Source organism: Leopardus geoffroyi, chromosome A2 (genome assembly GCF_018350155.1).
Source record: "Leopardus geoffroyi isolate Oge1 chromosome A2, O.geoffroyi_Oge1_pat1.0, whole genome shotgun sequence".
NCBI classification, from domain to species: domain Eukaryota; kingdom Metazoa; phylum Chordata; class Mammalia; order Carnivora; family Felidae; genus Leopardus; species Leopardus geoffroyi.
In genome coordinates this window covers 166,706,360-166,733,934 of record NC_059331.1, presented here as the reverse complement: position 1 = coordinate 166,733,934, position 27,575 = coordinate 166,706,360, and the positions used below count along the sequence as shown (strand labels likewise).

Sequence of the window (27,575 nt, the reverse complement as noted above, 5' to 3'; positions counted from 1 at the left end):
ACAGTGAATTCGGCTTTGAGGCCACGCAGGGTCTCTGCTCGCGTGCTTTCTTTGTGTTTTTTTTTTTTTTAATTTTTTTTTCAACGTTTATTTATTTTTGGGACAGAGAGAGACAGAGCATGAACAGGGGAGGGGCAGAGAGAGAGGGAGACACAGAATCGGAAACAGGCTCCAGGCTCTGAGCCATCAGCCCAGAGCCCGACGCGGGGCTCGAACTCACGGACCGCGAGATCGTGACCTGGCTGAAGTCGGACGCTTGACCGACTGCGCCACCCAGGCGCCCCGCTTTCTTTGTGTTTTGAAAACCCTTCAGAGACGGGAGAACCACAGTCACTCACCCCGGGGCCAACCTGGTCCAGATCCCCGGCTCAGTGATGGAGTTTTGCCCACCGGAGGGCCCTGTTTTTAGAGAAGCGTTCTGGGTTCCTTCAAAACAAAGCAGAGTAAAACTGTAACGAGCATTTGTGTAAGTCTGGGGGATAGAGGAGGAAAGTGCCTGAGGTTACGGTTGTCAGTGGTCTGTGTCCTCGGGGCCAGCCTCTGGCGCCCCAGCATTGAGTCCGACACCAGCCTGGATGCTGCTGTGACGGTATTTTGTAGCTGTGATTAACATTTAATCAGTAGACTTTGGGGAAGGAAATTACCCCCCAGAACATGGGTGGGCCTTATCCAATCAGTTGAAGGCCTTACGCGCAAAGACGGCTTTCCTGGCGAAGAGGGAATTCTGCCTCGAGACTAACATACTCGTCCTGTTTCCAAGCCTGCCGCCTTTCAGAACTTGGCCTCGAGATGGGGACACCAAATCTCACCTGAACTTACAGCCCCTACAGTCAAGTGAGCCCATTTCTTTCCTATTTTTTTTTTTTAATGTTTATTTATTTTTGAGAGAGACAAGAGTGTGAGCGGGGGAGGGGCAGAGAGAGAGGGAGACACAGAATCCGAAGCAGGCTCCAGGGTCTGGGCTGTCAGCACAGAGCCCGACGTGGGGCTCGAACTCACCACCTGCGAGATCGTGACCTGAGCTGAAGTCAGACGTTTAACCGACTGAGCCACCCAGGCGCCCCAAACGAGCCCATTTCTTAAGTAAAGGTCCCTCCTTACACACCTTCTTGGTCCTGATTCTCTGGAGAACCCAGATGCAGCAGCTTCGAAAATAGTTGTTAATCCGAATCACCTCTTGGTAAATCACCCCGGGCCCTTGAACCTTCCCTGGACGGCTGCAAATGGCCTGTGGCGTCTCTGGCCCCACCCTTCCCAGGAGGGAAGAAAGAAAAGACTTCTCTGGAAAGGCATGGGGCCAGGCAGCTGCAGCGTCCTGAGCGAGGGGTGCATGGACCTCTGTTGAAAATCAACAGCCAGGGGCGCCTGGGTGGCGCAGTCGGTTAAGCGTCCGACTTCAGCCAGGTCACGATCTCGCGGTCCCTGAGTTCGAGCCCCGCGTCGGGCTCTGGGCTGATGGCTCGGAGCCTGGAGCCTGTTTCCGATTCTGTGTCTCCCTCTCTCTCTGCCCCTCCCCCGTTCATGCTCTGTCTCTCTCTGTCCCAAAAATAAATAAACGTTGAAAAAAAATTAAAAAAAAAAAAAAAGAAAATCAACAGCCACTGTGAAGACATCCCCCCCGCTCCTCTCTTTCTTGCCCCCTGTCCCTCAGGGCCACCCAAGGGTGTCTGGACCGGCCCAGGAGCACGGCCACCTGCCTCTCAGGGTCATGTGTCTCAGGTGTCGGGAGGGGGGCTGGGGGCTGGGCCCCTGTGCCTCCACCTACAAGGTCCCTTCCCTTTCCTGGGCTGTCCTTGAGGTCTGACCCCAATGCTGACCCCCTCATTTGGCGTATGGAGGTCCTGAAGGCTTTCCCTTTCCGAGTCCCGGGTTCAAGTGCAGATAGGCCCTAGCGTTTCTTTTCTCAACTGTGTCTTATGGCGTAGGATCAACCACGAAGAAGGGCTCCAGAGGTTCTGGCTCGGCGCGGTAGAGACGGTTAACCGTCCCTCCGGACACAGGAAGAGTTCCCGGTCTCCTCTGGATTAGGTGAGGTCGGGGAGGGTGGGACGGGGGTAGTAAGTGGAAGGGGTCCTGCCCTCTTTCCATTGCCCTGTGGCTGGTGGTAGGCCACTCGCCCCGGAGGACAAAGTGACCGCTAGGACGCGCAGCGAGGCGGCACGCGGGAGGCGCCTGGGCCCCGGGCAGCCTTGGGGAGCAGATCCGCCAGACCTCAGTCTCCACCAGCCCCGACTCCTCCTTGGGAGACGAGTGCATCTTCGCCGGAACCTTCCTCCGTTCTTGAGAACCCTGCCTGAATCAGCATCGGCTCACGTCCTAGGCACCTGCCCACACCTCGGTAGGGACCCTGTTGGCCAGCTGCGGGGGGAGTGGCATCTAGGAGGTTTGCAGGGGGAGGGCGAGGGTGTGGGAAGAGCCCCGTCAGGTGACGGTGGGTTGATGGGGGGCCCATCCCGGGGGTCCCATACTCCTATAACCCGTCTTCGCCTCTGTGGCCACGGGTGGTCGCTAATGGGGGCATCGGAGGCCCTGCCTACCCAGCAGGAGAGGCGGAGCTGGGGCTGTCCTGGGTCCCCAGACCAGGAGGGGGAGTCCCCAGACCTTGGATTCTTGCCTTTCTGTGCTATTGGTCTCCCCGGAGGCAGCACGGGCTCAGAGGAAGGGCCTGAACGTGCGTGTGCGTGCGCGTGCGCGTGTCGGTGCGCGTGCGCTCCGACTGGGCCTTCCCAAGCCAAAGGGGCGGACCCGTTCAACGCGGCCAGAGGACGGATCCGTGGAGTGCGCACAGAACAAGTCAGACCTTTCTGAAACATGTGTTGCCTTGCTGGTGGGTCCAATGGTGTTACCTTCTGTAAACAGAGCTGCGATGGGCGATTGGGATGGGGGTCCTGGGGCCGGAGGGACGGGAGTAATTGGCCACGTGAGAGACACTCTCCTCATGGCACAGCAGCAGCGAGAGCCTCTCGGAATTATTATATACCGGGAATGAATTTTAAAAATTCATGCTTCCCCGTCTTTTTCTCTTCATCACATGGTTCTTTAAGAATATCATCCTCAAAAGGCAATCTTAAATATTTAACAGGATCATTCTTGATTAAAATCTAGTAAAAGGCGGGGGCTGCCTTCCACACAAAATGCACGCGCGCAACCCAAGGAGGGGGGAGGTAGTGCTCCAGGTGGGGTCCCCCTTCTGTTCCAGGTCTCCGAGGGGCTCATGTCGCGGGTCTTGCTTCCGTCCCGCGAAGGCAGGACCCCTGCTACTTCCCTGCACTTGGCAGGTCTACACCCGCCTCCAAGGATGGGGATCTGATTCCTGGGTTCTTATCCCGACTCCCCTGTGAGCAGCTGAGGAGACCACATCTACCCAATGGCTCGCCTAGCACGAGCGATGTGGCCCGTCGTGCCCAGCCCTGGGCTGACCCGGCGCCCAGCCAGCCACGCAGAAACTCAGCAGGGTGTCCTGGGGGGGGGGTGGGGACGAACATGCCGCCGCTCCTGGTCGTTTCCAAAAGTCGAGGACTCGTTTACGCCTGGACATCGTCTGTGCGTCTCCGGGCGAGAGGGTTTTTGGTCTGGAGAAAGACAGAATCTGCATTTGAGTGTCGAGAAAGCACCATTTAAGTGACACTCCGTGATGCCTTGTCCCGTGAGTGAAATGCACTCATGCTTCGCCGGTGGCTGGTTTCTGCCCCCCTTCGTCGCTTTCAAATTGTTAAAAGCATTAGAATGACTGGTAGCTCGGAGGCTTCAAACCCGTTCCCCCCAGGGCCCGGGAGAGTCCTTGCAGCCTAAGAAACGGGATGGGGACAAATTAAATGATAATTGTGCACCTGCTCTGGTCTGTAATTCCGGCTCCTGTCATGAAAAAACCATGGATAGCTTGGCCTTTCTTCTGTGTCGAAAGCTTTCATCGCAGTTGTTCAGGTTACAAATAAAAAGCCACAGGCCCCCCACCAGCAGATCTCTTCTTTCTGCCCCCGGGGCTGCTGTGGGTAGACACGGAGTGCGTTTTCCGAGCCGGAGCCCCTCTTCTCCTCCGGAGGTTGGACGGGCTCCCTGCTCCCCTTGAAAGGCTCCCTCCATGGTGCAGGGTGATGACACTTCATGCCGGTCGGGGTTTGGCCTGCACGGTGAGATCCACCCTCCCCCCCCCCCGGCCCCCGTCACGTCTGTGTCCCTGTGTCCCTGCAGGATGATGTCCTGTAAACAACCTGGCCCAGAAGCTTCTCAAGTCACTGCGCTGGCCCATGTAGTGCTCACATGGCTCCCTGTGGCTGCGAGGGAGGCTGGGAAGTGAGGTCTTCTGCAGGGAGTTCTGGTGCAGCCTGGGTGTTCTGGAAGGTTCTGAAAGGAAGAGAGGCTCCCGGGGACAAAGTGTGGTGTCTGCCATGGCCACGGGCACGGAGCAGGCACAGAGAGGAGCCGCGTGTCCACCTGTGAGGGGACGCCTGTGTCCTATGATCACTCCTTGGCACTGAGCTTCCCTCTGACCCCAGGGCTGGTGTCGGGACGGACGAGAGAGAGCTCGTCCCTTCCACTGGGGTGCGAGGGAGAGGCCCCCGCCGCAGGCTGTCCCCCGGGCCCCCTGGCCACCCCACCTGCATCTCAGGCACCGGGCCTCCCTGCCCCGCCCCCCACATGGTGTGGGGCTCACACACCAGCACATTCCCGAGGGTGTGTGAGGATCAAGACGGACGAGCGGATGCCCAGCTGGGGGTAAGGCCGCCAGATCACAAACCAGGGGCTTAAGCAGCAGAAATGCATCGTCTCTCAGGCCTCCTCGCGGCCCGAGATCCGCTGCAGTTGCCGGAAAACACGTGCTCAAGCCACCGCCCCCCCCCCCCCACCCGAGTGTGGTGGCCCCTGGTCCCCGGGCTTGTGGCAGAGAACGCCCCCGCCCCCCACCCCCCTTCCTGTCGGTGTCCACACTCCCCTTCTTATGAGGACGCCAGTCACACGGGATTAGGGCCACCCTGCTCCCGTGTGACCTCGTCTTAACTTTCCAAGGAAGGTCACATTCGCAGGCACTGGGGGTTAGGAGTCCAACAGATCTTTTTTGGGGGGGACACAGTTCGACCCACAGGAAGGGTTCTGTCCAAGTTGAGGGGAGCTGGGGAGAGGCGAGCAGGAGGGGGAATCCACGGGAGGTTAACTGTTGCAAGCTTTTATCTTTTAATAGGGTGGGGACAACAAGTGCCTTTTTATCATTCTTTGCAGTTTTCACTTGTGGTAGAAAAGGAGTAAACCCACAACAATAGAGCAGGGGAGGAAATGACGCCAGAGGGCCATGGAGGGGTGTCCCAGGGAGGACGGAGTGGGGGAGGAGGAGGGCCGCCCAGGATGGGGGCGGGGTGCCCGGAGGAAAGACAACCAGTGCCGGCTGGGGGTGGGGGGGGATTTTGTAGTCCCCACAGGTACCGCGGGGGCAAACAAGCCCTGTAGAAGCTAACTTAGAGGGGAAAGACCGTCATCAACATCAGGGAAAGTAACACTTGGCACCAGGGGCGCCTGGGAGGCTCAGTCGATTAAGCGTCTGACTCTTGCTTTCCGCGCCTGGTTCTCGAGTTCCAGCCCTGCATCGGGCTCTACGCTGACAGTGTAGCACCTGCTTGGGATTCTCTCTCTCCCTCTCTCTGCCCCCTCCCCGGCTCGCTCTCTCTGTCTCTCAAAATAAATAAAAGTAAACTTAAAAAAAATTGCACCAGCAAATAAACAGCTTACCGCATAAGGGAGCGAGCTATGAACAATATTAACACAACCATATGCTATCGCAAGCATCCGGGATCAGTGTGGGGGGGGCATGTATGACAGGGTTAAACCACGGTTCCCCATAGGAACCAACGAGGTAGCTATTCACAGTATTCATCCGCATGACGAAGGCTCTAGAAACAACAGCCAGAAGAGATGGCTGTGGATGGCTGTGTCAGCACAGAAATTCCAAGTGGTGGGGGTGGGGTGGAGGGCTGCTATTCTGTTATAAGCTGCCCAACGCATTACTTTTTTTTTTTTAAGGTTTATTCATTTTTGAGAGCGAGAGAGCGAGAGAGAGGACGAGCTGGGGAAGGGCAGAGAGAGAGGGAGACACAGAATCCGAAGCAGGCTTCAGGCTCCGAGCTGTCAGTACGGAGCCCAGCGTGGGGCTCGAACTCACAAACCGCGAGATATGACCTGAGCCAAAGTCGGACGCTCAACCGACTGAGCCACCCAGGCACCGCCCCCCGCCTTTGACATCTTTAAAAAGGTATACGTGTCAGAACATGGCACCAGTGGGTGAAACTCAGTGTGGGAACCCCAGGGACGCAGGCACGGAGGGCTGGATGGGCTCCTGGCCGCACATAGGGGCCAGTCGGGGGCGAGTCATCCCTTGTGCTGGGGACCGTCAGGCTTTGTGGGAGGCTGTCCCTCCAGCTGCCAGCAGCGTGTCCCTGGGGGGTGGGCGACAGTCGGAGCAGCTGTCCGGGGCGCCTGAGGTCCCCGCAGGCCCTGTGCCCGCGCTCGAGACCCCGGCTGGATGCCTGGCTCAGCTGGCAGTGTGCTCCGGAGGGAGACAGCACCTGGGGAAGAAGGCAGGGCCGCCGGCCTGGTGGGGCCGGAAGGGGACATGTTCGGGCTGGGGAGATGCCCTAAGGCAGCCCCCGGACCAGCTCCCCCTCTTCTGCATCTCAGCTCCGGTCTCCATCCGGCCACAGACTGCTGGGGCTCTGGGCCTCGAGGGGCGGCCCACACAGCCGTGCCTCTGGCCAGAAGCCCACTCTGGACCTTTCGGGATGCACATCTGCAGAGACAGTCTCTCTGGTACCCGGTTATACCTGCAGCAAGGGACACGGGGGACAGCAGGGCCTGCCTGGGGCGACGCGGCTTGCAGGGGCCTCGGGCTGCCCTCTGCGGCCTGAGGGCCTGGGGGCAGCATCGCGGGACCCCCATTCCTTCTCTCAGAGAGCCCTTCCTGTTCTCAGCGGCGTCTGTGGCCCCCAAACGGCTAAGGGCCACCCCCTTCGAGTGGGGCTCGGCCGGGCTCTGTCGGCCTCTCCAGCCCACAGATCTGTCCTCGGCCACAAAGGGCAAAGCTGTGGGGTGACAAGCCAGGCTGGTGCCGGAGGGCAGAGCGGTGTCATCACGTCCCTCAGGCATCGAGGGACGACGTCTCCTGGACGTCTGTGCGTGGAAAGAATTCCCCACCTCTCCTCTGTGCCTTCCCCCCACTGATCTGGCTTCCAGCCGTTTATGCCCATGAATGAGGGGGAAAAGGGTATTTTTCTTCAGTAATGTGCCTGCGACCAAAGCGCCTCATTTAAAAATTCATTTCGGCAGAGGCCGTGGCCTCTGTTACCGTTTTGCCTGGGCCCCGGGGGTGAAGGCTCTCACCTTGCTGGCTTCAGACGGTCCTGCTCGAGCGTCCCGTTCCGCTGCCAGGTCTCAACAGCAGGCAGGAGCAGCCGGGGGTCACCGGAGGCCCCAGTTCCCCGCCGGGTCAGACAGACGGGTTTGGGAGCCAGAGACGGGAAGGCAGGTGTGCGCACCCGGCCGGAGCCCTGCTGCCCCTTCCTCCCGTGCCCGAGCCCTGACAATGCCCGCTGCACTGATCCACCGGGGGATCCAGACCCATTTTCCTCCCCGAGCACTGGGGGGCGGGGGAGACTGAGTCCCGGAAACCCCTGATGAGGCAGTTTGTAAACGGGCCGTGAGCCGCCAGTTAAACCACCAGCCGACCAGAAGGTGACTGGGGAGGGGTCCGGGGGGGGCCCGGTGGCTGCTTCCACAGCATCAGGGACTCTACCTTCTGGTTGTCGACGTTTTGGCCACCGACGTGGCACCCTTCCCACACTGTCATTTTCAGCAATCTGGAGAACTGGCCCCACATCCCAGTCCCCCGTGACCCCAGCGAACAGATTGTCTAAAGCTCTGTCGTGTTTGTCTGTTTAACAAAGAGAACACGGTACCGACAGCCAAACTGCCACCGGGTTGGCCTGGCGGGACACACCCCCGGCCCCCTTGGCCGCTGAGGAGGGCGCGCGCCCGGGAGGACGCAGGTGCCGCAGTGGCCACCAGGGGGCGCGGGCGCCACTTGGAGAACGTGACCAGGCGCCACCGGGAACCAAGGCGGGCACACAAAGGGCCTCCCCATCCCAGCCCCAGCAGGGACGGCGCCCCCAAGTGTAGGGAGCATGTGTCTGTGGAAGGTGTGGCCCGGGCCACAGCGGTTCATTCTAGAAGGGGGGGTGGGGGGTGGGAGTGGCGTGGAACCTGGGGACAGAAGCAGCCCTCGCCACAAGCACAGCCACGTCTGTTCCAGGAAAGGCCCCACGTGCAGGACACGCTGGCCACAAGCCCACATCAGGAGGAAACGTCTGGCGACCGTGGGAAGGTCTTTGAACCAAGGTGGGGTGCTTTCCCGACGGGGGTCCCCATGGTAGCCAGAAGTGGTTTCCAGAAGGCTGATCTTTGGTCAAGCAGGCTCCCCTCCGCTCCCCCGGTGTCTAGGGGGGCAGGCAGGTGAGGCCCAGGCTCAGGCTATTGTTGGGGTTCGGGCACTGGCTGTGGAGGGGGCTGTGCCAGGCAGGGACGGCGAGTGAGGTCGGCACCCCGCGCTTCAGTCCCTGCGACTTTGATGTGGGGACATGTTTGGAAAGGGGGGAAGGCGTCACTGGCGTTTAGTGGGGAGGGGCCTCCGTGCCCCGTTTCCTCCTCCGGCTGTGGGAACAACCCCAGTTCATCGGCTGTGGGACAACAGTGGGCTGACACAGGAAGCCTCAATGGGTCAATGGATAACGGCCGTGCTGTGATGCTCACCACCCTTAGGAGGAGGGGACCGGGAAGGCCATCAGATGGTGCCACGCGCTGGTTGATTCCAGGCTCTCGGCTCAGATCGAATTTCTCCCGGGTCTGTTTCCACCATTTCACCTTCAACAAAATACCTGATCCAACAGGAACATCCGATTGCTCGGTTCTCCCAGTCATTTGTTCGCTGGCTCAGGAAACTTTATTGATTTCTGGGCTAAGTGACAGAATAATGTGTTGCGTTCACACAGCGGAAGGGTCCATCCTGGGGATTGCTCTAAAAACTGAGAACAGCCTCTTTTGGAGGACATCGGACAGGGCCCGGCCGCTTCAGGCAACTTTCACACAACCTATTCTGGCCCATCTTTACCATACTTGACCTTTGTAAAAAAAGACTCAGGAACCCAGAGAGGGCGCCACACTGGATACGACTTGTCACTCCAACCCAGATACTGCAGGGTGAGGAGGGCTATTACTAGCATGGGTTGCGCAGAAAAGACAAAGACCTCACTTTCCTCACATACAAAGAGGCCCTGGAAGTGAGAAAGCGGTAACAATTAAAAAACAAAAACCTTGGGAGCGCCTGGGGGGGCTCAGTCGGTTAAGCGTCGGACTTCAGCTCAGGTCACGATCTCGTGGTCGGTGAGTTCGGGCCCCGTGTCGGGCTCCGTGCTGACAGCTCGGAGCCTGGAGCCTGCTTCGGATTGTGTCTCCCTCTCTCTCCCTGCTCCTCCCCCAATCGCGCTCTCTCTCTGTCTCTCAAAAATAAATCAATGTCGGGGCGCATGGGTGGCTCAGTTGGTTAAGCGTCCAACTCTAGCTTTCGGCTCCCGTCATGATCTCACGGTTCATGAGTTCAAGCCCTGCATGGAGCTCTGCACTGACAGTGCCTGTTTGGGCTTCTCTCTCTCTCTCTCTCCGTCTCTCTTCCCCTCCCCAGCTCTCTCTCTCTCTCTCTCTCTCTCTCTTTCTTTCTTTTTTTTTTTTTTTTAATTTTTTTTCAACGTTTTTATTTATTTTTTTTGGGGGGGGACAGAGAGAGACAGAGCATGAACGGGGGAGGGGCAGAGAGAGAGGGAGACACAGAATCGGAAACAGGCTCCAGGCTCTGAGCCGTCAGCCCAGAGCCCGACGCAGGGCTCGAACTCACGAACCGCGAGATCACGACCTGAGGCAAAGGCGGATGGATGCTTAGCTGACCGAGCCACCCAGGCGCCCCAGTAGCTTAAAATCTTTTCGATAAAAGGGCGTGTGGCCATTAAAAAGAGAGAGAGTGCTCTAAGGGGAATGCGGTAAATCGTCTGCATCAGACGGGACTCCGTCAACCTCGCCTTCTCTCAGATCCCTTACCCGGCTTCTGAAATGGCCAGGGGGTCCCCCCACTGCCTGAGGTTGGCCAGCTACGCCTTGAGTCTCCGGTTCCCACCGCCCTTTCTGGGCTCGGATGAAGCACCAAGTTCAAGGACATGGGACCTGGTTCCCGCCGCAGCTGACAAGGTAGCTAAGGGACACAGCCCGGAGACAGGGGGATAGCTGCAAACTTCAGTTAATGGAGGAGGCGGAGAGCAGGCAGCTGGGTGTGTCGTGTGTGCTGTCTCCAGTGCCCGGTCGTCCAGGCGTGGCTTTTCCATCCAACCTGCCCGGAGGTCTCCCCCGTGGCTAAAAACCCAGTGTTCCTCTCCACGGCCTGTGACAAAGCCTCAGCAGCCCCGGGGCGGCTTGGTTAGCTCTCCGGGAGCCCACACCCACCTCTCCACCCTTCCTGTCCTCGCTACTGTTGCCCAGGGGTTACACCTCCAGGAAGGTGCTAGCACTTATGCCTCTCCCTGGCTTTTGTTTTCTAGGGAGCGTGAGCTAAGCCAGCTTCCAAGTGAGGCGTGTGTCTGTTTGTTTGCTTTCAGAGCTTATTTATTTATTTTGAGGGGGGAGGGGCAGAGAGAGGGCGAGAGAGAAGCCCAAGGAGGCTCTGCACCATCAGCACGGAACCTGACACGGGGTCCGATCTCGCGAGCCGTGAGGTCGTGACCTGGATGCTTAACCGACTGAGCCACCCAGGTGCCCCCACGGTGAGGTTTTTATTTCAGACATCCTACTCAAAATTGCAACCTCACTCACTTCCAGCCTCACTCCTAATCCTCTTTACTTTGGGGGGATTTCTTCCCCATAGCACTTGCCATCTTCTAGCATACTGTATCATTTGTTTGCTTACTAGTTTGGTGCTCAGTGTCTGTTGTCCCCAGCTGGAAAGGACACTTGACGGAGGGTGGGGGGGGGGGGGGGGCTTTGTTTTGCTCAAGTGCCTGGAACAGTTCCTGGGACACGAAAGGCACTTACAAAACACTCGATGGATGAATGGATGAATGATTTGTATAACTGATATCAAAATACATTCCTGATATCCCGTTGGGTAAAAAGCATAGTTTTCAACATCCTGTGTTCAGGGATTGGCAGACGTAAGGTGTCAGTACCACCTAGAGTGATCTACAGACTCGACCCAATCTCTATGAAAACACAATGGCATTTTTTGGTGTTTTTTTGCAGAGATTGAAAAAAGTCATCCTAAAATCCAAGTGGAATCTCAAGGGACCCCAGAGAGGAAAAATGATTTGGAAGGAAGGAAGAACAAAGTTGGAGGACCCAAAGTTGGGTGTTTAACAACCTCCCTCCCTCTTTCACTCTTATGAAAACACCTACCGTCATTGTCATTCCTGATGGTTTTCAATGACCAACGGTACACCTGCAAATGCCTGTATGTGCCTCTTAAAAGATGCAACAATTTCAATGAGAAGCCCCCAGACGGGGCTGCTTTGTGTGCCCAGATTTTTAAAAGGACTGGAAGCTTGCTGCTAACCCCATTATGGGAAATAACCTGCAGACTCTCCCTCCTTTGGACGCGTGAAACTCTGAAATGATCTTTCCCGTGACTTGTTGGCATGCTGACCTTTTTCCAGACGGCTCGGCCAGCTGGCGGGGCGTCCGAGGGAGACGGATAGTGACGTGTGATGGAGCGGGAGGACGCAAACCCCAGAACCGGCCCGACAGGCCGGACTTGTGGAGGGCTATTGATTCCAGCAGGCTGTCTGAGCAGGGCTCGCACCCCTCCCTCCGCACCCCACCACCCCACCCCCCCCCAGGCCGGCTGCAGGAACCAGGAGTCAGGGAGGAAGCCGCTCATTAGGGGCACAGCCGCTCTCCTCACCCAGAGAGCTTTCTCCCAGCTCAGCCCCACACCTGCCCTGCCCTCGTTGGGTCTTTGCAACAAAGGTGACTGACAGGAAACTCGGGGGCTGGTGATGCCAGCTGCTCAGGCTGGCAGGGGGCACCGGGCCCACGTGTGGGAGAACGAGGCCAGGCACGAAAGCAGGCAGATGGCCCACGAGGCACGACGTGAAGGGCAGCCTCAGGCCTCCCGGGAGCCAAAGCTCACAGCATGGAGCCCAGAAAAGGCCAGTCGTGAGGGTTTCCGTGTGCACGGGGGACGGGCAGGGGTGCGGTTAGCGGAGGGAAGGGGGGCTCCGGGCTCTAACGACTTTGAGTCAGCAGCCACAGCTGCCCCGCATTCGATCCGGCCAGCGCAGCCGGCTGTGGCTGGCGGAGGCCGGCGGCGCGGACGGCCCAGCGCAGCCCGGCCCGGTGCCGGGAAGAATCACCCGCGGTGCCACCACCCTCGCTGACGTGGGGCGTGTGGCAACACGGCGGCCCAGGGCAGCGAGCCAACGTTTCGTCACGCGGACGTGACCGCTTGCCTCGGCGGAGCCCTCGTGGAAGCGCCACCGAGACCCTCGCGAGTTCAGGATGGCGTTGGCAGGTTGGCGAGCCCCCGCGGGAAGGGCCGGGCACGGCGGCGCGTGGGCTGACGGGGGTCCGAGCGAATGAATGAATTCGTTTACTCGGCATTCCTCCGGCCGAGTGTCCGAGGCCAGGCCAGGCACGGAACAGGACGGCGGGGCAGCCTCCCCCTGGCGGGCTCACGGCTGGCGAGGACAGGGCCCTGCGGCCCCAGGAGCTCCAGGGAAGGATGTGCTGCGGGAAGAGGGCGACGCTGGCCGAGGTCTGAAGGATGAAAACGCTAAACCGCACGATCGCAAACGGACGGCTTCTCAGAGACACAGCGAGAAGACTCCTTGAGTGGACTGAGCGCGTGTCTTCCCCGTGCCCCTGAACTTGAGAACGTGCATCGGAAGGAACGAGGCGCCGTGGCGAACTAGGAAAACAGGTGCCAAAACACTTTGCCAAGTTCAGTGTCCAATAAACGGACATGGTAAAGAAATACCACTTGTCGGGGCGCCTGGGCAGCTCAGTCGGTTGAGCATCTGACTTGGGCTCAGGTCATGATCTCACGGTCCGTGAATTCAAGCCCCGCGTCGGGCTCTGTGCGGACAGCTCGGAGCCTGGAGCCTGCTTGGGATTCCGTGTCTCCCTCGCTCTCTGCCCCTCCCCCGCTCACACACACACACACACACACACACACACACACACTCTCTCTCTCTCTCTCTCAAAAATAAACATTAAAAAAAAAAAAGAAATACCCTTTGTCACGTGGGCCATTTTGTCTTCAAAATCAGGAGTCCGGCAGGACCCCGCCCCCGCAGCACTCTGCCCACTTGTTCTTTCCAGCCGACCTCATGCCCAGCACTCGCAGGTGTTTCTAGAAATGCTCGGGTAAATCTCTCCGGCGTGAATCTCATGAAGAAAATCCACAGAGCACCAGGATTAGGGGTTGGGATTGGATACGTTTCATGTGTCTTTCTCTACATATTTTGGCCGTACTCAGGGATCAACAGGAAATCCCTCCTGTGGCCAATTTATTGAGCATCAACCCACCTCCTTGTCAAGGGCAAGCCTGACGGTAGCTTCGTGGGGAGTGGGCCAGAGACTTGGCGCATAATATATATTGGAGCCGAATTGTAATGTCCGTATTAACAGTTCACAATATAAAGACAAAAGCTGAAACTCTCGTACAGCGAGTGTTGTTAGGTCTATCTTAACACACAAAAGAGAAAAGACAGGTTTAGATTTAAGTGGGTCCCCTTCCCTTTTTACCAGCACGGTGGTGGGGGTGCCTGGAATTCAAGGCCACGGGCAGTGCCGGGACACTGGGCGACTTGAGTCGGGTGCCGGTCTTCAATCTCCAGAAACACTCTTTACGTGAGGTTATAGGGGACTCTGAAAACCAGCTGAGTAAACACAGCACCTTCGTGCCCGTCCCGGGTTCCCGCACTCAGCCTTGCTCGGGCCTCCGACAGTGGGGACGAGGAATCTGCGTGACTGGGTGCCCGGCCCGTAATGAAATGGGACGACAGGATTCCTCCCTTGTTGACCAGATAGATGGTCCAGGAAGCGCCCCACTCCCCGGACTTCCCCTCAAACACAGGTATGGACGGGGTCGGTGTGGCCGATCCCATGTTGGAGCCACATGAATTGGACTCAGGCAGCATTTTGAGTCTCTGTGGGGAGGGACAGGCCTGCCATGCTGGCGGGCACTCAGCACGTTCCCCTTCTTCCCGGGCTCTGTCTGCTGGGAGCCCAGAGGCCCTTGGACACCCATCTGAATGGGGAGAAGGGGCCCTGTCACCCCAGGACCGTGCACAGCGCTCCTGGGAGAGGGCAGAGGAGGGCACAGCAGGTGCCTGGCTTTCCCCGAGTCAGGGAGGAGGGCAAGGGGCGGGGGGCGGGGGGTGTGAACACGGCCACTACTGCCCGTCGCCTTCCACCGTGACAGAAAACACACTCAAGCGGGGTTTTCCCAAGAGGCTGTACAGAAACGTAGTCAAATTTGAAGAGCTATAAAACAGTTCTCCATTTCACCTTCTAACATCCTACAGAGAGGCCCCCCTCGCCTTTAAAGAAAAACTCATAAATATGATGGTTGGTTTTGAACCTTTAATAAAAGTAACAAACGAATGGAAAAAGAACACAACGCTGAAAACTTAGCGTGAATGTGAACCTCACTAGATGTCCATATCTCAGATAGTGCAAATTTTGTTCATAGTATTTTACATTTTTACAAACTCAAATCACTTTGGTTCATATACTTGCTATAAAGTATTGGCAAAAAAATTCTTCGGATTCACATTTTTTTGGCTACATTATTTCTAGCAGAGATTTACTTCCAGTTTAAGAGGAAAAAAAATACTTATTGTTTGTACATGATCAAGTATATTTTAAAGATTCAATTACTGCTTTCACCTAATAACTTCTGGTTTTTCAGAAAACGCGTAGGGGTCATTTCGAGGTGCGGAATGACCCCGTTTTCTTTTAGACAAAATTCCTTGAAAACAAATCAGCTACACAGCCACCTAAAATTTACTCCAAGGCTTTTTTCGCAGAACAAAGGAACCACAAACCCATCGCGCGGACGAGGCCAAGCACACGTGGCCACAGGCGCCAGGGGCGCCGACCCCCGTCCCGCCGACTGCCTGCGTCTAGTCAAAAGGAGTCTCTTCATGAAATCGCTTCACAAAAAATTTAAAACAAAAACATTTAAATCGCAAAATACAAAAAAGGTAAATTTGTCAGTAAAAATTACAAGTCTACTAAACCCACAAAACTGGAGTATTTCAAAGGACCAGGGCTCAGTGGAGGGCACAACAGAGTAACTTCGTAACTGAAAGAAATTATTGCTGAATTTTGCCTCCATGCAGCACTGAAATGAATGGAGAATCCCTCTTCAACATCTCATACGTTAAAAAAAAGAAAATAAATATTTAAGAGAATACAAGGCTCAGATTGGTTTTCAGATACATTGCACTTGAAGTGTGAGACCCAACCCTCGCCAAGCGGGTCTACTATGGTCGATGCCATTAAGTGAATACATTGTGCTCACCGAGATCTTTGAGTATTTAGAAACACCAAATGTTCAACGTGGTGATATGTGCACGGTTCTTTTTACAAGGCAATCACAGATTGCAAATTCCATAGGGCTGCGGAAAAATCGTCATCTCTGCTCTGGAGGATTAAAGAAACGACAGACAATTCTGGCTAAGAATACACGGCAGACAGGCGTTCCCTCTTAGAGGATTGTGGATTTGGGATGAAACTTCGCAAATATGGAGGTGAGAATTCCAGCAGGTCACAGTGGAGAGCCGCGGCCTTCGCTGCCTTCTGTGCTCGGTGAGATTGTCTACACAGGGCTCCGCGGGGGGGAACGAGGGCGCGAAGGGTCTCCGCGCCGCGACCGCAGGAGCGGGCCTCCCGGGGCTCCCGGCCGCTTCTCTTTTTACACAACCCTATTTAAAAAAAAATCTCTTGGATAAATACGGTTCCTATTAGACCACACTTCACCTTTGTTAAAGCACCATCAAGCTATCCCTTGTGGGCACGGATACGAAACCAAGAGCTGGTAATTAGGCTTTAGTTCAAGGCTTTGAAATATGGCAACTTGCTTTTAATAACATAAATGAGATCGAATACTCGGGAAGCCGTGCCTGCCTGAACCCCCGCCCCGTCGGAGCGGACGCAGGCACGGGCGTGTGGCGCAGGTCCGCTTGGACATCGGCGGTTCCCCTCGCTTGCCGCTCTGGAACAGGGGACTTCTTTTTCCGGGAGTCACGGGGACAGTCACCCAATCTAAACAGATCACGGAGGAGAAGGATCATCTTTGTCACAATCCAAGGTCACAGGTTTTCTTCCCAAATCGTGCTTTCCTTCAGTGGCTTTTGAGACTCAATCGCTGTGTGGCTTCTCGGGAACACCCTGTGTGGAGAAAGAGTGGCCGCTGGTCAGCACCGCGTGGACCCTGAGAGGCCAAGAGACACCGCCTTGACGCAGGAGGTGATGGCGACGGAAGTGCGGGAGACAGCGGCCCAGGCCCTCCTCACTGCCCCCGGCCGGGAGCTACCTGTCCCACCTGGTGGATCAGGGACTGTCAGGTGACACGGGCGTGGACAGCCCTCAGTGAAGCTGCTGTGCGGGTGGAGACCAAACCCACACCCGCAGGGAGGCAGCCGGCGGTGGGACGGGGCCCGGGGGCTGTGGCTCCCTGAGGTCTAAGGGAGCATGCTGTTCTGTGCAGGATGGGTCTGCTCCCGTGAGGGAGTCTCTGCCCCCCACCTGCACGGACCCCCGCTTCTCCGCTGCTCCTCTCCCCTCCGCCGCCTGGGGAGACAGGGGCCCGCAACAGGTGTTGCTTTAGGACGCAGAGTGACGACTCTGCCTCCCTCGACACAGAAACACTCTGCACCCCACTTCCTCACGGGACCCTCACCCGCAGGTGCCCACCGCCCCCCCAGGCCCTGCCAGGGACTCCTCCCTGGAGGACGGGCGTCCCGCTGATGGACGAGCAGGGCCGATGCTGTTCCTGAGGCCACAAAGCGATCGACGGGCATGGGAACACCCGCAGGGAACGCTGCTTGCCCTGAGTGTGGGGTGCCCGCCGGCCTCCCCGTCTGGCAACCAGACCGCAGGGCTGACCATTACGAGTCAACTACAAAAGGTTGAGACCTTGCGTGTATCCGGACCCGTGGGGAGTGCCGTGGGGGTGTGGAGGCCGCCAGGGGTTCTGGGGTGCTCATTCCTCCCCCAGGGAAGCACGACTTCCGTTCACAACTGGTCACCCGAAAGCATCACGAATTGACAACCACAGACACGAGGACGGTCCCGGACAAACGTCACCCATGGGAACCCGGGGGCTGACCCACCACGCGCTGGGAGGAGGCCCATGCTCCTGCCGAGACACACAGAGAACAGGCCTGGAGTCCACGGCCCACGGGAGACTCAAATTAGGTCTGGCGTTTCTGTACGAACCCAAGTGACCGCTGGCGAGAGGTAACGGGTCAGCCTGGGCCGGGCACCGCACTCGCGCAACCCGAGAGCAGCGTGTCCAGGGGCGGGAGGGGCCCCGCCCCACGGAAGAGCCACGGGGAGGGCTGCCGGCTGCCGGCAGAGGCGAGCAGCGCGCAAGAAGCAAGAAGGGCGGTGTGGCGCGTACTCCCGCCCAGCCCGCCTCACACCCCTGCGCCCACCGGGCGAGCTGTTAACCTTCCCAAGCCTCCGTTTCCCCATCTTTAAAATGGGCTAACACCAGGTCCTGCTTCAAACCGTTGTTATAAAAGGTGAAATCAGCCGACAACGAAAGTGCACACCCGCGCACAGCGAGTGCTAATTCACCCTCGAACAGAACACCCGCGTGATCCGTGTTGCAGCTGATCGGGTCAATCACAAACAGGAAAGGCAAGTTCAACGCCCGCGGCCGGGGCAGCCCGGCGGCAAGCAGGCATCTACTGGAAGCAGTCTGAAGCCTTAGCTTTTTAAAAAACCTGAAGCTACGAATAGCGATGACTAGAAATTTCTATAAAATTATGCTACAGACTCATCATTTCCTTTTCAACGCCGGGCTGACAACAAATACCACGTAGAAAATGCCACGCGAACCACTGAACCGCAAGCGAAGCCCACCCGTGGCTTGTGGATGTGGCCATCCTAGTGGTAATTACGTTTCTTCCTCAGGGAGGGGGCCGCGGAGAAGGACAGAAGAGAATTCTAGAACCCAGATGGAGTCGGGGCAGGGATGCACAGGGCAGGCGCCCCCGGTGACACTGGGTCAGGTGTGGGCAGCGCTGGCCTGAGCACGGCCCCCGTCTTCATGTTCCTCACTCGAGGCACATCCGTCACAAAAGCCCCACTTGGTGGAGTTCCTTCTTAGATGCCGCCCCTAAAATACCAAGCCGGGTTCATTTTTCATGCAAACAGCTCGAGTGCCAAGGCCTGTGGGAAAGAGACAGCTCGACCGAGCTGCGGGCGGGGCCCAAGGACGGGGCCGGGCCGGTCCCACCCCTGACACATCGAGCAGCTTCCTGGGTTTGAAGGGCGGAAACGAGTTTTCGAATTTTGAGCAAAGAGTAGGCCTGTTTTTACAGAAAGCTGTTACTTTTTCATTTCTTTGAAGAGAGAATAATTAAGGTTGTAGGTGCAAGTATCCTCTCTCTTTAAAGCACCTCTTTTAACTTGTCCTTTTAAAGGTAGTTGTGTCCTCGATGACGAAGTTTCCGGCAAGGGCCCACCCTGTCACAGCGTCGCCTTTCAAGACGCCACAAGAGCGGTAAGAGCAAAGCTCCAAGGTTCACCACTCTGGGACCCCAACACACAGACCTGCAGAACGGGGCCGTCTCCCCCAGGCTGTTGGGGTGCGCGGGCCTCAGCGCTGCCCTGGGGGCGGCCGGGGGGCTCACTCGACAGAGCGCACTGCCCTGGGCGCCGCAGAATCGGGGCCGGGCCGCGGGAGGCACCTGCAGGCCCTCGACGCCTCCAGCCCATGGGGACCACCTCCTGCCAGAGCCAGGGGGTGGGTGGGGGTCGGGGGGAGAAGCCCCCCGAAAAAGGAGGCCCCGTGAAAACACGGCGAGGCAGGGAAACGTTTATTCGGAGCGCGCACCTCACCCTTTGGTCCTGACGCAGCCTGAGACCATTCGATTTCTGACACCCCCGATTCCATTCCCACAAAGAACACAATTTTGGCCCCACGCGCTTCTCTTGTTGATGCTGTGGCAGCGTGAGCTCAACAGGCCGTCTGTGTGCCCCCCAAGAGGGCACAGAGGGCAGCGCCCTGGTGCAGAGTGGACGGGGCGGGCTGCCGGGCTCAGGGGCGCATGGCACCGGCCGCTGGAGAGCGGAGGCCCTTCCCCGAGCACCGACGTAGGAGATGCACTGCTTTCGGGAGGGGCTGGCACACACACCTCCGGGGATGGAGGCCAAGAGGATCGGAACGCAGGGACCCGCCGACAGACCCGCGGCGGTGGGGGGAGGACCCCGCCTGCCACGTCCACGGCGGCCTCACGCCACGGTCGTGCCCCAAGTAAGCCGACCGGTCTCCAGGAGCTGCCGTGACCAGGCTTCCCCGCGACCGCACGCACGGCGTGCTCCACAGACCGTGGGACGGGTCCCTGCACACCTCGCCCGGGGCCGACCACGACAGTCACGTTCGCGTCGTAACTTTCACGACCAGAAAAATCGCACTGTAAAGGCCGTGCGCGGGTCTCTCCAGAAGCCGCCACGTCTAACCGTCCGCACACCCTGCTCTCCCCATCCCCCAACTCCAGGGTGGGGGGTGCTGCCCCCCAGGGTAGAGGGCCCACGGTTCCGGCCCCCTGCTCTCTGAAAACCCACAGGACGAGGACCAGGCAGGCTGAGCCCCTGCCCTGGAGCCGTATCAGCGGGTGGCGGCCGGGGTGCCACTGGTCCCGGGGAAGGGAGCCCCGGGCTCCCGAGGTCTCGGCTCACCCTCCTTGCGGGCGGGACCCAGCGGGAAGGACTTACGTTCTCACGGGTGGAAAAAACAGTGAGCGAGCGGGGTGGGCGCGGAGGTTTGATGACCCGGGAGGGAAGGGATCGTGGCCCTTCCTCGTTTCGACCGACGTACGACAGGAACACGTCTTACGCTCATCCCGACAACCTGTACTTGATTTCCAAATTTGCACCAAAACGACTGCAGGGGCCCACCCAGGATCGTTTACTGAGACAGTCTCCAAGCGGTAGTATTTTCAAAGGTAACGATTTGCGCAACTCCTTTGAAAGAAGTTTCCTCCCACCGTTTCCAGCCGCTTGCAACTCGCGCATGTGTGAAGCCTCCGCCTCTACCGAAGACGTGCTCACGTCCTGAACCTGGTTCAAAAACGTCTTCGCGCACACGGAACACCGTCGGCCCGTCGGCCTCAAATAACGACAGTTCGCTGAATGTTATTAAATTTTAATTTTGTGAAGGGTTACCCTGGCTGAGGACGGTTTTGTCCTGGGAGCCCTATTAGGGGTTCTCTATGGAAGCTACCGGACTAAGAACCAGCACAAGCACCAGTGGACCTGCCCGGGTCTCCTGGGGAGAGCAGCCAGGGGGGCTGGGAGGGGAGGGAGGGAGCCAGGGCACAGGTCTGATGTGGGGCTGCGGCCAGTGTTAACAGGACCCAGTCAAGGGGCACCTGGCTGGCCCAGTAGGTGGAGCGCGGGACTCTTGATCTCGGGGTTGTGAGTTCGAGCCCCATGTTGAGTACCGAAATCACTCAAAAATCTAGATGTAAGTCTATAGGTACATCTACACACACACACACACACACACACACACACACACACACACACACACGTCAAATCCTCTGATCCTCGCTGCGAGTGCCAGAAACGGTATTTTAATCGAGTTCTCATTCTGGGGCGGGATCCACAGAACCTCCAGGGGTAGAGGGCGGAACAATGGACTCAGGAACCAGTGGGACATGCTACACATTCTATCTTTTTGAAATTAGTTCTATTTTTGTGAAACAGCCTAGTAGCCTTTAGACTCAGCTCCCACTGGTGAGTATCAGCACTAATAAATGCCTTGTTTTAAAAATAGCATGCGAGGGACCGAGATACGTTTTCTGAGCAAGCCCCAGGGTTTATCTCTGAGGGCAATGGCCCTCAGAAGTCTCCGTGGTTTCCTTCAGTTCATTCTATTTAAGCCCCAGAGTCTAAGTCAACGCCAAGGAACGCTTACGTGTCCAAAGTTGATTTCCTCTTATTAAAGTGTTCAAACGCAAACTTTTAACTACGGAATAGAACTGCCATAATTATTCCCGACTTCATTTGCCTTTCCGGCTCTCAGGACACGGCTCCGTGCTGGGGGAGTCCATCTACCCGGTGGTGGGGGGAGGGGGGAGGTCTCCGGCGACGCGGAGCACCCCCACACGCCGCCCCGGGGCCACCTGTCCCGGGAAGGGCAGTGTTTGCTGGGCCAGGCCCCGACCCGGGCGCGGGGGTCTCCGCGGTGTCAGCGAGGGGCTCATTTCCAACCACTCACGTTACCATCTCAGTAACTTTCCTCTGCCAGCTTTCCATGGAGAGTTCAGAACTGTCACTGAACAGCCCTGTAACAGGACGGGCTGCCCGGGAACCCTGGTTACTTCCTGGCTCATCACTCGTTTACAAATCCCTGAAGCTTCACATACCGAGGAACTGCCTCGGGACCGTTAGCTACTTTTTTTTGAGTATGCTGTTCTCAGTAACTGTTGTTCTTGAGTCGCAACCAGACATTCGTCAACACAAATCACACTGTATTACACAAAGCGACTGCAGCGGGCGAGCAGAGCTGATTGCTTCACGTACCATAGCCAGCTGGCGTCCTATGTTGCCCACGGTGACGCCTCCTGAGAAAAATATACAGGGCAGCCAGGAGCGGATGTAGAGGAAATCCGGGGACGTGTACCTGCAGGAAGAACAGAGGAGGAGACCTGTCTCCGGGCACTCGGCCTCCCCGAGTCGGGCTCGCCTCCGGGTGGACTGTCTTCACCGGGGAGGCACACGACGCGCCGCGCCACGCCGCGGGAGGGCCACGTCGGAATGCTGCGCTTGCCATGACTGCTGCGTGTCCCCCCAGGTTAGACGGCACGTTTTTAACACGTGCATCAACAGCAGCGGCATTTTTGAGACGCTCCTGCCTAAATCGACGCCACGTGTGTGTGCGTACAACCGGACCGCCCCGCCTGGCGGGTGTTTTTCATGGGAGTCAGGGGACAGCTCGAGGACAAAGGCGGGAGTCGGGAGCCCGTGCTTACTGATAGACGCCGTTATACACTAGCAGCTGAGTGATCAGCGTGGCCAGGAAGGCGATGGTGATCCCAAGCCCGAGGCCGCTTCTCGACCGGTCGAACGTCCACCACAGGCCCAGAGACAGGGCTGCTAACGTCAAGGAGAGCTGCACGTTATTGGCAAAATCCAGTTTCTGGAGGCGCGAGGCTAAGGAAACTTCAGCGACGTTTAAGGCCGTCAAATACAAGCCAACAACAACAACCCCCTCCAGATCCCACACGCGTTTGTGTCTTCATTATGTAGCATGAGATTCTCCATCCGACAGTCCTGCCCAGGCTGTGTCCAGATCTGCTGGATACAAGAGGACGGACCTTCTCTGATCACTGGGTTAAACCCATAATTCTACCCGGAAACTTTCTGAACGCCGCGGCTGCCGTCACTCTGAGCACAAAACAACGTATTGTGCTGGTAAGCCACCTGGAGGCGCTATCCTGTTTTTCGTTTTTATTAGCAATTTGAACGGAGCAAACACTCTTCTCTCGTGGCGCCTCAAAGACACCTCATCAGTTGGCAGCAGAATCACACTTCCGCCTGATGGAGACACAGCTAGCTGCCTTTCATCACAACACTGCTGATCAAGTGGTGAGAACACAGATTTGTCAGAGCTAAGCTAGCCTGTAACACCCCTTCCTGAGACTTGTTTCAAGAAAATACAGGTAGAGCAGATTTAAGAATCAGTAACTCTAAAGTACCTTTCCCTAAAATTTCAAGATAGGACCTAGGCTTCCTAAAGAAACCCCAAATTTCTGAGACCTGGTACTCGATGGCCTATCTTCCTGAAAAATGCACTTAACAACAGACACGTAACACAAGTCTGTGCAACATACTCCACCCGTGGACTCTGGAAGTTTGGGGACCTTCCATTAGGAACCCTACTCCGGGGGCACCCGGGGGGCTCGGTCGGTAAAGCGTCCGACTTTGATTTCAGCTAAGTCCTGATCTCACGGTGTGTGAGACTGAGCCTCGTGCGACAGCACAGAGCCCGCCTGGGATTCTCTCTCTGCCCCTCCTCCGCTCCCACATGCACACACACTCTTTCAAAATAAGTAAATAAACTTAAAAAAAAAAAAAAAAAAAAAGGCTCCTACTCCAGAGAACACCACTTCGGTCCCTGAAACTTCATGGTCACGGCCAGGGAGGGGGCAGAGAAGCAGAGATGGGGTTCTCCCCAACCTCTAGAAGCAGTGGCCCCAAGAAGAGGAACCCCCAGCCACCGGTCACTGGGCCACAGAAACCAGATCTTCACAAGGGAAGATGCGAGGTGGGAACCTACGAGGGAATTTACAAAACCAACTGCAAGGAACCAGGAGATTGTGTCTGACAGAAGGCAGAACAAAGAAGTCCACTCTGCTTCTGGTACTATTTTGACAGTTTCCCTGCACCATTTCGAAAACTCGGAAAACTCTCGCTAAGTATAAACCAAGCGGCATGCTTTAAAACAAAATAGCTGGAAGGAGACCATTCAAGTGACCTATAAAGTAAGATACGCTCGCTGAAAGTCACAAAATGCTGCAACGTGGAACCCACGAGAATGCTCTGGACCCGGCACACCCACTGAAGGATACAGCACTGGCGTGGTTGATGCCAACGAAAACCGCTACGCAGCGCATGACGCTGGCCCACTCTCTCTTGAACTTGTGGGGTTCCCCAAGGTGACTGTCGATGCAGGGGTACAGCAGGCCGACAACAGCTGTTAAAACGAAACAAAACGAAACAGTATCAGACTGTGCCAGCTTCGAGGTGATAGGATTTCCACGCGGCAATTGTTACCATATTACTCAAACCAGTTCTTTCCCTAGAAAACGTATGTGCTACAGAATACGGTATTTTCATTAAGATTAACTTTACATTTTTCTTTTCCTTGAGAACAAAAGGATCACACTGGCTCTGACGGGACCCGGATCCTCATGTTTGTTTTCTCATGTGTAAAGTGATAAGGGTTATGTAACTACAAGAGCTTACTGTGGTCGGGAGGAGTTAGGGAGTTTTTACAGGAGTTAGGGAATTTTAAAGCATGGGATCGGATAAAGAGAATTTAGACGGGGGAAGAGTGTGGGGTTCCAGGCCAGAAGCAAAGCGGGCTGGTGGGGATCCAGGCCCACGGGAGCGACCGTGGGGCACGAAGTTCAGCTGGTCAAGTCACTGAAACGCTGAGGCTTGGAAGCCAGGGAGCACATCCGCCTGGCGTTCTATGAAAGAGGCAAGTATTTCAGGCTCTTGAACGGAGAAACAAGAGGCTCGGTTCTAGAAACTCGGTTTCAATTTCATTCGACATTTTCTCAAGGTCTAGTTTCGGAGATTTGAAAACTGGAATGCAAATGATTCTGTAACTTATTTCGCTACAATGTAATCTCACTTTTGAAGGTTAAAAGCGAAATAGGTACAAACATATGAGGGGAGGGGTAGTAAGAGAAATTGTGTTTCAGGTAGTCCTGGAATTCCTTGAGGCTGCAATTGCAAAGAAAGCCTAAACTAAACTATTTCACTTTTAGAATCAAATTTTTCATTCAAACCAAACTGCTGTACCAAATGTGCATGAAAAATGCAATCTGCATCTAGGTAAGTATCTCAAAAAGGATATTTAATAGTATAGCTGTGGGGGCGCCTGGGTGGCTCAGTCAGTTAAGCGTCCGACTTAGGCTCAGGTCATGATCTCACGGCTTGTGAGTTCGAGCCCCGCGTCGGGCTCTGTGCTGACGGCTCAGAGCCTGGAGACTGGTTCAGATTCTGTGTCTCCCTCTCTCTCTCTGACCCTCCCCTGTTCATGCTCTGTCTCTCTCTGTCTCAAAAGTAAATAAGCGTTAAAAAAAAAAAAAATTAATAGTATAGCTGTGTTACTTAAAGGTTTAGAAAGGCAAAGTAGGATCCTAAGTTTCTTTTTTTGGTTTGTTTCTTAACGTTTATTTTTGAGAGAGAGAGTGTAAGCAGGGTAGGGGCAGAGACAGAGGGAGACACAGAATCAGAAGCAGGCTGCAGGCTCCGAGCTGTCAGTGCAGGGCCGGACGCCGGGCTCGAAGTCACAAACCTCGAGATCATAACCTGAGCGCAAGTCCCAGGACCCTACCTTTCTAAGAACAAAGATGAAGACATTCTGCCCGCGGAGTAAGTGCACTACCCCCCAGGGATGTGTCCTCGCTAGAACACAGCTCCCCATTCCCAGTCCTGGGCCCTCCGGCGGTTTTCAGGGAGCGTGCTGAGAAGGTGCTGCGTTTCCTCAGTGCGCCGCACACACACCCCGACTGCGGGGAGGCAGTACGCAGAGGTGTGAGCGGTGGCCCTGCTCTGTACTGTAGGCCCTTAGACCCGGTCGCTTAGCCTCTCTGTGACTCAGTTTTCACATCTGTAAAATGGAGCACCGGCAGAGAGCGCTGTTGTCAGGCGCGAAGGAAGCAAAGCGCAGAAGATACAAAGTAATAAGCTGACCGCGAACGCCGGCCCGGCCGCAAAGCAAGCAGCAGGGCGCCCCCGTCGCCGCACCTGCGCGGCCCTGCCCCACGTAGACGCACCTTTGCTCTGCGCACCAGAGCCGGCCGCGCCGAGGGCAGGGGCGCGTACAGCGGAGGCCGCGGCCCGCACCCGGCGAGTGTCTGCCGGCCGACGGGCGCCGCGTGACTACAGAAGCACCAAGCGCTCTTCTGGGCCCGGATCGGCCGTGTCTTTCTACGCGCGCGGCCGGGGGAGCGCACCGGGCGCGCGCGCCCGCCCGCAGCTGACAGCGGCCGGGCGCCCCCGCACCTGACCCGCGCCCCGCCCCGCCCGCCGGCCCACGTGACGGTTTGTTTTCGGCGGCCCGCGGGTAGCGTGTTGGCGCGCGCGGCCAATGGCAGCCCGGCCGCGCCGCTCACCAGTTCCGCGGCGGCCAATCCCCGGCGGGCGGCGGGCTCCGCGCGCGGCCCCGGGGCCAGGTCGGCGGGAGGCCGGCCCGGCGCCCCGGCGCCCCCGCGGCCCCCGCCCCTGCGCGCCCACCTCCCCCCCCACCCCCCCCAACCCCGGACCTCCCCCCTCCCACCCCGCTCCACTCACCGGCCGCCGTCCCACAGCAGGGGGGCACCCACCAGGCGGAGGAGAAGATGGTGGCGATGACCTCCTCGGGGAACAGGGTGACGTTCCGCTGCACCTGCAGCAAGTTGAGCACCAGGGCCAGCACGACCCCCACTGAGAACAGCACCAGGCTTCTCTGCACCAGGTGGTGGTGCCAGCTGCCGGGGGGGCCGCCGCCGGGGCCGCGCACCCCCGGCCCGGGGCTCCGAGGCCCGCGAGCGGGCGCGGGGTCTGGGTCCGGGCCGCGGCGGGCCGCCAGCGCCGCGGGGCCGAGCATGTCCCCCACTTTGGCCGCCAGCCCTCCGGGCCCGGCTCGCGGGAGGCTCCGGTGCCTGGCGCCCTGAGCACAGGAACAGCTCCAGCAGTGGTCGTCCAGCCTGGGCATCGGTCCCCGGGCGCCGGCCGGCGTTCCTGCAGGGGGAGGGGGGCGGGACCCCGTCAAGTTCACGGCCGCCGGGTGGGGACGCTACCCCCCACCCCCCTCAGCCCACCTGGCCGGTGCGCGGACGGGGGAGGGGGGCGGCCAGGTGTCCGGCGCAGCTGCGCCGCTCTGCGCGGAAGCAGGGCACGCACCTCTACTGCCGGCCCGCCCAGTCCGAAAGTTTCCCGGACCCCGCCCGCGAGCTGCGCCAAGTTCCCGGGGCCGGCGGACGGAGGGGGGCACTGAGCCGGCCCGCAGGGGTCAGGGGTGCAGCCCCGCCCCGGGGTCGGGCCGGGGGCGCCCGGATCCCCGGCTCCCGACCCGAGCTCGGCGCCGGCCCGCATCGACCCCGGGGCATCCCCAGCGCGCCCCACCTACCTGTCCGAGGGGCGCCCGCGCGCGGACTCGCTGTGGAAAGTGGTCACGGCCCGGACCGCTTGGAGTTGGGCCCTGGGCGCGGGGCGCGCGGTGTAGCTTTTAAGGCGGGCGACGGTGGCGGGGCCGCGGGTCACGTGACCCTGCCCGGCCCGCCGCTTGGGGGCGTGGCCTCCGCGCGCCCCGCCCCGCCCGCGCGCCCGTCCGCTCGGGGTCTGGTGAGGCGGCCGCGGCCAATCGGGGGCGGGCGGCCCATATGACGTCAGCACACGCCACCGCCGCCTCGCGCCCGGCGCTGGCTCGGGAGCGCGGACGGCGGGCGGATGGACCGACGGACCGAGGGGCTTCGGGGACTCGCCGGCCGGGCCTGGGTGGGAAGAGCGAGGCTGGCCCGGAGCGGGTGGGCGGCATC

General features: G+C 58.1%; 1 protein-coding gene and 1 long non-coding RNA gene across 3 annotated transcripts; one reads left to right on the top strand and one right to left on the bottom strand.

Moving 5' to 3' along the window:
* The first annotated feature begins 1,634 nt into the window (after positions 1-1,634).
* Positions 1,635-3,953, top strand: LOC123607718. Of its 2 annotated transcripts, none has more exons than XR_006716866.1 (3): positions 1,635-2,338; positions 2,646-2,827; positions 3,279-3,953. It is a non-coding gene; the product is annotated as an uncharacterized LOC123607718 (long non-coding RNA). The 2 variants fall into 2 exon arrangements; XR_006716865.1 differs by having other exon boundaries at positions 3,250-3,953.
* A 10,694-nt stretch (positions 3,954-14,647) lies between these two features.
* Positions 14,648-27,302, bottom strand: INSIG1 (insulin induced gene 1). The gene is made up of 6 exons (XM_045496278.1): positions 27,167-27,302; positions 26,350-26,778; positions 23,892-24,016; positions 22,293-22,459; positions 21,844-21,943; positions 14,648-16,473 (listed from the first exon to the last, which is right to left on the bottom strand). The coding sequence occupies exons 2-6, from the start codon at positions 26,750-26,752 to the stop codon at positions 16,444-16,446; spliced, it is 825 nt and encodes a 274-aa protein (XP_045352234.1). The 5' UTR covers positions 26,753-26,778; positions 27,167-27,302; the 3' UTR covers positions 14,648-16,443.
* Positions 27,303-27,575: the final 273 nt, after the last annotated feature.